Raw genomic sequence first — 10,866 nt, 5'->3', positions numbered from 1 at the left:
GGTAATTAACTGCCTCTTTCAATTGGGGACACGCAGGAAAATGGCTAGCTGGTCATCATCTGACCGCTGGTAACATGGTTTGGGAGAACGGTAAGAAGTATGGAGATATCCCCACAAAGTTCAAGGTCCATATTCATAAAGCGTCTGGGGTGGCAGGGTAGCCTAGTGGTTAGAGTGTTGGGCTAGTAATCGGAAGGTTGCAAGTTCAAATCCCCGAGCTGACAAGGTACAAATCTGTTGTTCTTCCCCTTGAACAGGCAGTTAACCCACTGTTCCTAGGCTGTCATTGAAAATAAGAATTTGTTCTTAACTGACTTGCCTAGTTAAATAAAGGTAAAATAAATCTCAGAGGATGAGTGTTGATCTAGAATCAGTGTTTGGCCTTTGAGATCATAATGAATAAGATTTATATGGGATGACATGGCCCTAGATTAGCACTTGTACTCTGAGATGCTGGTTGTTTGAGAAAGGTACGATAAACTTTGAGAACAGCATGATGAACTCAAATCTAAGTCAACAGTAGAACTTTTCCCAAGTGAGGCCAGGTAAAAATAAAACTGAGGGAGTGATTTTCAAAGGTTGCACTTTACAGAGAGCGACAGAAAGCTTCCATGGCCCTTTTATTACTTAAAAGGGCTGCAGGTAGCCTAGTGGTTAGAGCGGACTAGTAACCAAAAGGTTGCAAGATTGAATCTGTCGTTCTGCCCCTCAACAAGGCAGTTAACCCACTGTTCCTAGGCTGCCATTGAAAAGAAGAAATTGTTCTAAACTGACCTGCCTAGTGAAATAAAGGTAAACATTTTAAAAAGAATGTCCCTATCAAGTTGCTTTGATAGATACTGTATTGTCTAGGTCAGTTCATGTTTCAGGGAATCAGTGATTAATAATGGCATTTGCTTTCCTTGCCTCTTGCCCCAGTTTAAATATTATTTTTTTTTACATATTATCCTATTTTACTGACTTAGTCTGCCTGTAAGCTGTAGAATATTGGCACTAGCAATGAACATTTGCTTCCATGAGATTGAGGTCAATGGTGTAGTATTCCAATAGCGTAGCGTTCATACTCATGCATGAAACATTCATTTTCATATCAAGTCAAAAAACATGTACAAAAATGGGGTTTAATGAAAGGACAAGTGCCGCGTTAAATGCATAATTTCCTTTATTCTTGTGACTCAATATATACAATTAAATATAAACATGTAGGCACACATGATGTCTATACAGGCATTTGATTAAAAGAGTGTTAAGTATGAAATTCAATAATTCTGGCTTTGAAATCGACTGAAAATAGGCTTGAATTCTTGTAGCATTGGTCTTGAAGCACTTTCCTAACCCACGTTACACTTTCCTAACCCACGTTACACTTTCCTAACCCACGTTACACTTTCCTAACCCACGTTACACTTTCCTAACCCACGTTACACTTTCCTAACCCACGTTACACTTTCCTAACCCACGTTACACTTTCCTAACCCACGGTACACTTTCCTAACCCACGTTACACTTTCCTAACCCACGTTACACTTTCCTAACCCACGTTACACTTTCCTAACCCACGTTACACTTTCCTAACCCACGTTACACTTTCCTAACCCACGTTACACTTTCCTAACCCACGTTACACTTTCCTAACCCACGGTACACTTTCCTAACCCACGTTACACTTTCCTAACCCACGGTACACTTTCCTAACCCACGTTACACTTTCCTAACCCACGTTACACTCTCCTTACCCACGTTACACTTCACTGATGATGTTTTACTGTACTCCGACGATCCACTTAATTTACTTAAGGAAGGTATTTGAACTGTCATCCTCTAGTTACTTTGGACGAGCCTATTTGCATAAACCTATCTAACTCGATTTAACAACATTATTGACTTGTCCAATATCTGACAGTTTCTCTACTCACTTGCTCTGTATACAAAGCTAGCCAGTGGCAGCAATACAAGCTAACTATGAACCCAGAACGCACTGCTTATAGTAACACCCCGCCGTACTGAAAATATCTACACACATGCCATTCCTTTCATTTCAATTGTCTGCCAAGGTTTTAACAATAAATATAATGTAAAATACATGGTTACATATTGAGTATGATTCTCCAAAATAAAATGGATGAAACAGATATCTGTTCAATGTGTACATACGTGACACAGGTCTACTGAAATGGATGAAGTCAGCTGGAAACATTTGCTTTCCGTGCGAGGGATATTTTAATATGTTTAACTCTCATTCTGTCTTTATCGTAACACACTGATAAATACCACAACTGCCAGTATATAGTGTTATATGTTTGCTCTGCCATTTTGTGACAGTACCTTATTTTGAAAAAGATAACACAAGTTGTCGACACAGACATGTTATGTTTACACTTCATGTTTTCCAGGACCAATGAAATTTTGATCAGTTGAAAAAGTGAATCTATGCTTATTTCCTATGTTAAATTGTCTTCCTCCAATTTATGGTAATATATCATTCCTATTATAAAAAGGTAATAAGAAAAACCTTACGCTATGTTGACACAAGACATACACATTTGCATATAATGCATGATGATGGTAATAAATATGGTGGTGACAAGGAAATAAATTGAATGGCAACCCAATACCTCCAAAGGAAGTGACATCACAAATCACACAGTTTATCTACGTAATATTGCTGTGAAGCTCCTATCTCCCTCTGCCATTGCCCCTGATAGAAGTCTATCGAAAACATCTCAAATGATAACTAACAATGTATATCAATTCGACTGCAACGCAATCTACAACAGTGATCTATGATCAAAACTAGTCTCAATACTAAGGAATAGTCTTTGCTAAACAATCTTAAAAGGTTTATAGTGCTTTTTTTTCTCCATTGTAGTTAATTGTAGTTCTCCTTGTCAAATGGACTATAACACTATAAATATTGGTAAAACATATATTTCTAAATGCACGTCACACCACCATCATTGGTACAGATCTGACCATAAATCCATGTATGTATAACTGCTCTTGGGGATATTGGGGATACATTGGCCATAACTTCGAACAGTATAAATAGAAAATATAACCTTCACAACAAAAAAAAATTACTAAACTATAAAAATATAAATAAAAAAACAATAGAGTAAAACATTTGTATTTTGTGTTTAAGTACCTAACAGACTAACAGTTTGACTCAACTGCCACGTCCGCTCCTAAGAGTACTGCTCCTGTATAGCAATAATCTTGGGAGCAAAATATGAGTTGGATTCCATTCTAAAACATACTTTTCCTGGTCACCATTTTACTCCTTGGCTTCTGTCAATGTTATTTGCAGACATAAAAATCTAGTGGTTTCTAAAATGTCAGCTATGGGATCCATGCATCTCTCGGACTGCCTCTGTTTAGCTCAGCTCTGTCTGTCTCTGGGGTTTTCGTAGAGGTTAGGGGTCTCTGGGGGCTAGGGGAAGGTTGCCAAGCACTGGTGCTGATTAGTGTTGAGACCTCGAACGGGTGCAATTCTACAGTAGGTTCAATTAAAGAATCCTCTTGGTTGCAAACTTGGAATAAGTATGATTTCATTCAAAGCGTCTCTTTGTGTATGTGGCTGAAAAGGAGAAATCTTCTTCACGGGGCCTCTTCCGCTCTGTTTGATTGGCTGTTGGATGTGACAATGAGTCAGGCTGAATAAATCTTAGTGTAGTAGGCATACCCTTGTTCCACTCTTTCCGTTGGATGTAAACTTCCAGGTATTTTAGCTCGTCTGCAGGAGTTTGTCTTACGATGCACGGTCTGCCCCATGGCAAGAGTCCGAACCCCCTCCAAACCTTGTTTCTCCCTCGCTCCTTGCCCTTCGTCCCTTTGAGATTTTTCGGGCCTCCTGCACTTCCACCTCCTTCTCCTTAAGTCCACGTCACATGACCACACACTTGCCCTTGAGCTTCTCGGCGCGTTTCTGCTGCTTCGATTTGCCGTCGATCTGGAGGCTGACAGTCCTGCGTTTCTCCAGGTTGAGCAGCTCCTGGAAGAGCTCCTTGACGTTGTGGTTGGTCTTGGCCGACGTCTCCATGAAGGCGCACTTCCACTTCTTGGACGTGGCGTCGCCATCCGTGGTCTCCACCTCGCGCGCCGACGTCTCGTCGCACTTGTTGCCCACCAGCATGATGGGACACGTCTCCACTTCGCCCTTGATTTGACACACCTGCTCATAGATGGGCTTGAGCTCCTCCAGAGACTGACGGCTGGTGACAGAGTAGACCAGGATGAAGGCGTGGCCCTTGGAGATGGACAGACGCTGCATGGCGGGGAACTGGTGGCTGCCTGTGGTGTCTGTGATCTGGAGTGTGCAGATGCTCTTGTCGCAGCTAATCACCTGCCTGTATGTGTCCTCCACGGTGGGGATGTAGCTGTCGCGGAAGGTCCCCTTGACGAAGCGGAGAACCAAGGAGCTCTTCCCCACACCTCCGGCGCCGAACACCACCACGCGATAGTCGTTGCTCTGCTCCGGCATGATGACTGTTTATCTGGGGATCTGTATGGGAGCAGGCAGGGAGACAACAATTGGCAACCTCTTGTTTAAAAAAACAATACTCTCTTGATTGATTAAAAAATATTTGCATTTCTTACAGTGCTTGGTATTAGTTGTACACCATTAATTCCTCCTTTTAGAATTGAAAAAGTGATTTAGTACGATGCGCCTGAATGGGCATTATTTTAACAATGCACCAGAGATAGACTGGCACTCCATCAAAAGCAGCAAAATAGGGCCAGTTTGTTGCAGTATTTTTTTGTTTCGTTTTTTTTTACATCATGATAGGGTCTCTTGGACATTTTTGTAAATCTTACTCCAAGTCCTCAAACCCTCTTAGAAAAATGGCACTATCTAGAACTTAAAAGGGTTCTTTGGCTGTCCCCATAGGAGAACCCTTTGGAAAAAAAACTTTGGTTCCAAGTAGAACCCTTTTGGGTTCCATGTAACCCTGTCCAAGGAGAGGTCTACACGGAACCCAAAAGGGTTTCACTTGGAAGCAAAAAGGGTTCTCCAATTTTTTTCTAAGAGAGTACAGACTACTGCACCGATTCAATTCAGGAAGGATAATGAAGATGGTCCTGTGAGAAAATATGTAGACAGGCATGTGCCGACCCGCAGGTGTTCGATTTTTGAGCCCATCAATTCCACCCATACCCGTAACGGTTTTAGATTCCAGGCAAAAATTACCCAAGTGTTAAATGCTAACTCAGCATTCCCATTGGATCAAAGAGAGGGAAGTCAATGACTATGCAAGACCACCACAGGAAGGAAAAACTGAAAACATTACTGTCATTATAGTCTCAAAAGCCTTTGGCTTTAATTTATGTCACTACATAAACGTGTTTGTAGCGTCAATGAGAGTAATATCTGCTAATGTCGTTCTTTATAGCCTACAAAATTATAAGGTCAGGAATAGTCCATGTCAGTGACTGGTTGACATAGCATCTACATCTTGAATCATACCCGTGCTTAAGGTGAGTGTTATGGTGTTCCTTTTAATATCTGAATAAATAACTAGATACTACTTTTGAGCGGACTATTTTAATCTGCATGGCTTTTAACGAGAACTGCTTGGTTCAGAGTAGACGTCTATAAATTCCATCCTTTTCGCGTTCAATTGAGAAGGCAAGGAGCCGCTGACGTGCCAAAGATGCAGGCTGGATGCAGGCAATTAGATGCGGTCAAAAACTACCGCATAGTGGGAACAATGGGCTATACACCGCCCACCATCCGTATCCCCTCTTTTGTACCAATGTTATTTTATCGAAAATAATTAGATTAAGACAGGAAAAACAATAGATAGCCTACAGACACGCGGATGTCAATGCGTGCGTGCATAAAGATCACATACTAATTTGGCACAGAATACTCACATATCAACACAAACGATGAAAAGATGAAACTTTAGACTGTTGATCTCATGTTGTATCGAACGGATTGAAATATCAGATAGTGCATGTCGTTCCGTCCGCATTGAGGTCTGCCTCTAAAAATCCATCTGTGTGGACTCGGCTATTTAATGCGCAGCTTGCAGGAGAGGAGATTTGAGTCTCTGTAGATTTTGCTCTTCGTGACGTAGGGTGGAACATCGTTGCTTTGCTGCTCCGCCTGCTGCAACAGCCAAAACCCTCCAAGAAACCCCGCAGCGTGGGCAGCCTTGTGAATCATGGATCCACAACATCAACATCTATTCCATACAGACACGTGTTTTTTAAACACATTTATTACTGAACAGTTGATCATCCACAAATTGGCTGCTCAGCCTAGGTTAGTCTATAGGTGCCTGGACAGTAGGACATTATTACAGTATATTGTAAAATGTATTATTAAAATTATAAACCGAGTCATTGAATCTTCTGATTAAATATAGCAAACTAGGCTGTTGCATAATTAACATATAACTTGAATCCACTCAATTATACATTACTGTTCTTAGTTTCTCGTATTGAAAACAGGTAGTACACAACATTATATGCCGACTGCTTGTATTGCTACAGGCACATAATAGGCTACTTAATAGTAAAAAAAAAAAAGAAGGTTTTGCAGCCTTGCTCTGTATCAGTGTACATTGTCTACAGGGCAAGGCAAAAGCAACATAAGCAGTCACTTAGGGCACCCTGCCACTAGCGGGCCCTCAATCATTTTTGGGGAAGTCGGCATCTCAACTTACTATTGAAATTTGGTTTTGTGCAATTTTTCTCTTCTAATGTCAGTTAGACTGGTTAGACTAACTACCAATCAAAAAAAATTGACATGGCTAATTGTCAGCTATCTAAACTTGTAGTAATCATAGCCGAATACCGATCGGGCACGCACGACACGTGCCCAGGGTCCCTGACCTAGTCATTCTCACTCAGCTATCACATTAACATGGCAAAAGTCATGGCAAAATGTGTTGAATTGTAGGAATTTTGTTATAAAGGCCCCCCACCAGAAGGCAAAGTAGCGGAATTTCTCGTTAAGGTTCCACCTCCGAAGAATGACGTAGGCTGCTAATACATATTCACGAAATGTGGTTGGGAAGGTTGTGGGGATTTCCACGTGGAGTGGAGAAATAACAACTAGTAGGGCACGAACAGCTGTCAGTGTAGCTAGCTACGTAGCATGCTAAACCCTCCCCAGCTAGCTTATGTTATATGTTGTTGCTAGACAATATTCAAAAGATTAGCCTACTGATTAGGCTACTGAATTGCTGGTTCTGGAGCTATATTTGTCAGAAGTATTTATGGAAAACTTTGCCACAGATGGATAGGGGAAACCAGTATATTTGACTTTGACATCTATTGTTATCTCCCAAATTTTTGTCATGTTCCATGGGGCTCCTTAGTGGCGCAAGGGGCATCACTACAGTCCTTGGTTCAAATCCAGGCTATATCACATCCGGCCGTGATTGGGAGTCCCATAGGGCGGCGCACAATTGGCCCAGTGTCATCCGGGATAGGCTGTCAATGTAAATAAGAATTTGTTCTTAACTGACTTGCCTAGTTAAATAAAGGTTAAACAATACATGAACTTTGAATGTTTTATTTATTTCCGCTGTCAAGAGAGGCGCCACTAAAATCTTTTGCCACGAGATGGGGGGCCCCCCAAACCAAATCTTGCTTAGGGCACCCAAAAGGCTAGGGCCGGCCCTGATTGTTTACACTGTAGTGCTGGAGAGTGGTTGCCAGGTGCTTGCATATATAATGAGAGGAAGTGAAATAACAGGGGGACTGACATAGGCTTGCATCCCAAATGGCACCCTATTCCCTATTTAGTGCACTACTTTTGACCAGAGCCCTATGGGAATAGGGTGCCATTTGGGACATTGCCATAAAAATGCCAACATTGAAAAACTGTTTTGACTCGTGTACACTCTTAGAAAAAAAGGGTTCCAAAAGGTTATTCAGCTGTCCCCATTGGAGAACCATTCTTGGTTCCAGATAAACCCTTATTGGTTCTAGGTAGAACTCTTTTAGGTTCTATGTAGATCACACTGTGTAAAATGTTCTACATGAAACTCAAAAGGGTTCTACCTGGAACCGAAAAGGATTCTTCAAAGGGTTCTCCAAAGGGTTCTCCTATGGGCACAGCTGAAGAACCCCTTTAGGTTCTAGACAGCGTCTTTTTTTCTAACAGTGCACTTTTGTTGACACCTTGACTCATGTTTTATTCAGTACTTCACAACTTCTACATTTTCTGATCAGGGGATGTACGCTTGTTGTGTTGTCAGGGGGTGATGGGAGTATGCATCACCATGGTTTATATATTTATACGGCTATTTATTTTGGGCTGAAAATACATGCAGTACAGTTTCAATTCCCTTTTTGTAGATTGATACACCCTATGAGATTCCTTTTGTATCTGCAATTTCAAGGAATATTTTGACACTAAAAACAGAATTTAGACAAGGTTTTTCTAAGTACTCTTTCTCTCCAGAATAGGAAAATATGTGAGTAGAATATGAAGTGGCATTATGAATGCACCTATACTGTAATATATGAAAAGTGCTTAGCATATCAAGTTGTCGTTATGCATTGTTACAATAGGAGTTCAGTTGTTTGAATCCATAGTAAAATGACAAAGCAGAGTAAATAAAACCAAGTGAAACGCACATCTTTATCCATATCCACCTTTGTCAGCTTTAGCTCATCCAATCAAAACCCCAAAAACCTGTAAGCCCTTGAAACCTATTTTAGTTATTGTATAATGCATGGAAGGTTTGTTCAAGATTAGAAACGATATTGTTAACACTGATAAAGGCACACAGTGCAACATAATGTCATATCCCACAGTTCTATTGATTGTTTTACACAGACAAACCAAACCACACACTGTAGGTGCGCCAATTCTCAGGGCATGTTCATTAAGCACCAAACAGAAGAAAACAGAAGAAAACAGAGAGGGACTACCAGACCTTTAGAAAATAAGAAACTCAACTTTTTTTCTTCTGTTGCACATTTCGTTTTTTTTGTTTTTTTTTTGGGGGGGGGGGGGGGGGGGGGTTGGCGTATTCCGTTGTGTACCCTAATGAATACAAACCACCTCTCATCTGGAACAATGAACCGTCTTCTGCTGCTTTGCTGGCATTGGAGCCTGTATTGGGTTGTGTTAGTCTGTCCCGTTGGTTATAGGAGTTAAAGGAGGAAGAAATAAACATAGTGTTGAGATGGGGCTTAGGTAGAAGTTGCTCTTAATGTTACATAACAAATGCTTTGCTTCTGGGAGGTACTCCTGAGTCAAAAAGGGTCCCCTAATACCCTTTACATACATTTAATCCAGCATTTGACAGAGAGGGGCACACCTCCCCACGCCAATGAGCAAAAGCTTATTGCGAAGGTTTGTTAGCCTAAAATAATGGATTGTGTGGTTCAATGAGGTAATATATGGAGTAAGATGATATCAGGTTGTATATAAACCATACAGTTCAAATTTAAGCCAAATCTGAGGTAAAACAATTAGCAATTAAACTTCCATAGTGTACCTTTAACTACTGATACGTGGTCAGATTGTTTTCGTTCTCCTGCTGGTACAGATTAGGTTTGAAAGTACAGTAATCTGATCCTAGCTCTAAGTGCATTTTATACCTAGTTTCAGATACATTAGCAATGAGAGGAAGAAATGTGCTTTGTGCACGTGTTTGAGTGACATCACTTCTGGAATTTGGAACATAAAAAAACTTGGTCAGTGCTCTCCTAAAATAGCTTTCAATAGCTTGCAGATGTGATAGTGTATGAGATGACACTGCCAATGCGATCTTACCCTGAAACAAAGAATCCCACTCTATGCCTTGAAAATGTTTTGACAACGTTCTGTGGTAAATCTTACCATGCTAGGCTGAAATGTCAAAAGGTTGTGTAATATTTCAACATGTTCCTGTGCTCTTGTTTTTAGGTCTTTCCGTTTAAGTTCACCTCTCTCCCACATTTCACCACATAAAAGTAATGCACTTTGAAATGAAGCTGAAATGTTTGTATTTTCTTACAGGTAAATCATGTTCAACATGTTACTGATAGTGCTGGACAAATGAAGGCCAACAACCAGGTATAGGACAAAATGGAGTCTGATATCCAAGTGCTCGCTGAATTGTCTTGAGAACCGATATATTACAGTATGAAAAATAATGCATGTGACTCAGCTTTCCGATTCAGACCACAAACAGATGCTCTTGTCTCCAAAATCGCTGGTCTGCAAACACTAAACTGTGACACGTCACACCCTAACCAATCCTAAGATTAGATCAATGTACAGTAAGTATGTTATTGTATCGCCCCCACAGTATATTCATTGGTTGAAGCGCAATGTTAAATTCAAATCTCCCTATAATCATATCTAAGCAAATATGACACCAATGTCTATTAAAATGTGCAAATCAACTTGAAGGTACACAACACACTCCCCGCCTCTCATCATGAGCCATCTGGCCGTTACCGAGAACCACATAGTGGATTTTTTACAGGGTCCTTGGCATTAGGAAAAAAATAATGTTTCTTGCCCCTACCTATCTCAATATCTAGACGTCGGATTAGAACGAGACTAAATCAAATTAAATCACAAATACAACAGGAGTAGACCTTACAGTGAAATGCTACTTACAAGCCCTTAACCGACAACGCAGTTTTACATCGTCCATAAAGTGGCAATTAGACTTGCCACCTTTCGGACTGAATACGTTTTTTTTATTGAACAGTTTTGATTAAATGTATAATTCATTGCCCTCACATGCTAATTTCTGGCCATTAAGAACGAACAATGTGCTATCTTTTGGTAGCAGTTTTGACTATGCTAACATAGTTGTGCAGCTAGCTAACCGCAGTCAAATCAAATCAAATTGTATTGGTCACATACACTTGGTTAGCAGATGTTAATGCGAGTGTAGCGAAATG

The 10,866-nt window shown here is 40.7% G+C and overlaps 2 protein-coding genes across 2 annotated transcripts in view; one reads left to right on the top strand and one right to left on the bottom strand.

The window, feature by feature from the left end:
- Positions 1 to 1,139: 1,139 nt before the first annotated feature.
- LOC110523155 (GTP-binding protein Di-Ras2) lies at positions 1,140 to 6,079 on the bottom strand. The gene is made up of 2 exons (XM_021601580.2): positions 5,875 to 6,079; positions 1,140 to 4,501 (listed from the first exon to the last, which is right to left on the bottom strand). Exon 2 carries the CDS (start codon positions 4,478 to 4,480, stop codon positions 3,884 to 3,886), a length of 597 nt encoding a protein of 198 aa, XP_021457255.1. The 5' UTR covers positions 4,481 to 4,501; positions 5,875 to 6,079; the 3' UTR covers positions 1,140 to 3,883.
- The window catches only part of syk (spleen tyrosine kinase), a 54,397-nt gene continuing 48,991 nt past the window's right edge, over positions 5,461 to 10,866 (top strand). Inside the window, exon 1 of the mRNA XM_036976710.1 lies at positions 5,461 to 5,475. The gene's annotated coding sequence lies outside the window, so the exon portion shown is untranslated. The remainder of the gene's footprint in view (positions 5,476 to 10,866) is intronic.

Source organism: Oncorhynchus mykiss, chromosome 5, assembly GCF_013265735.2.
Source record: "Oncorhynchus mykiss isolate Arlee chromosome 5, USDA_OmykA_1.1, whole genome shotgun sequence".
Taxonomy (NCBI): domain Eukaryota; kingdom Metazoa; phylum Chordata; class Actinopteri; order Salmoniformes; family Salmonidae; genus Oncorhynchus; species Oncorhynchus mykiss.
Note: the sequence above shows the minus strand (reverse complement) of the source record. Positions and strands in the feature narration are given on the sequence as shown.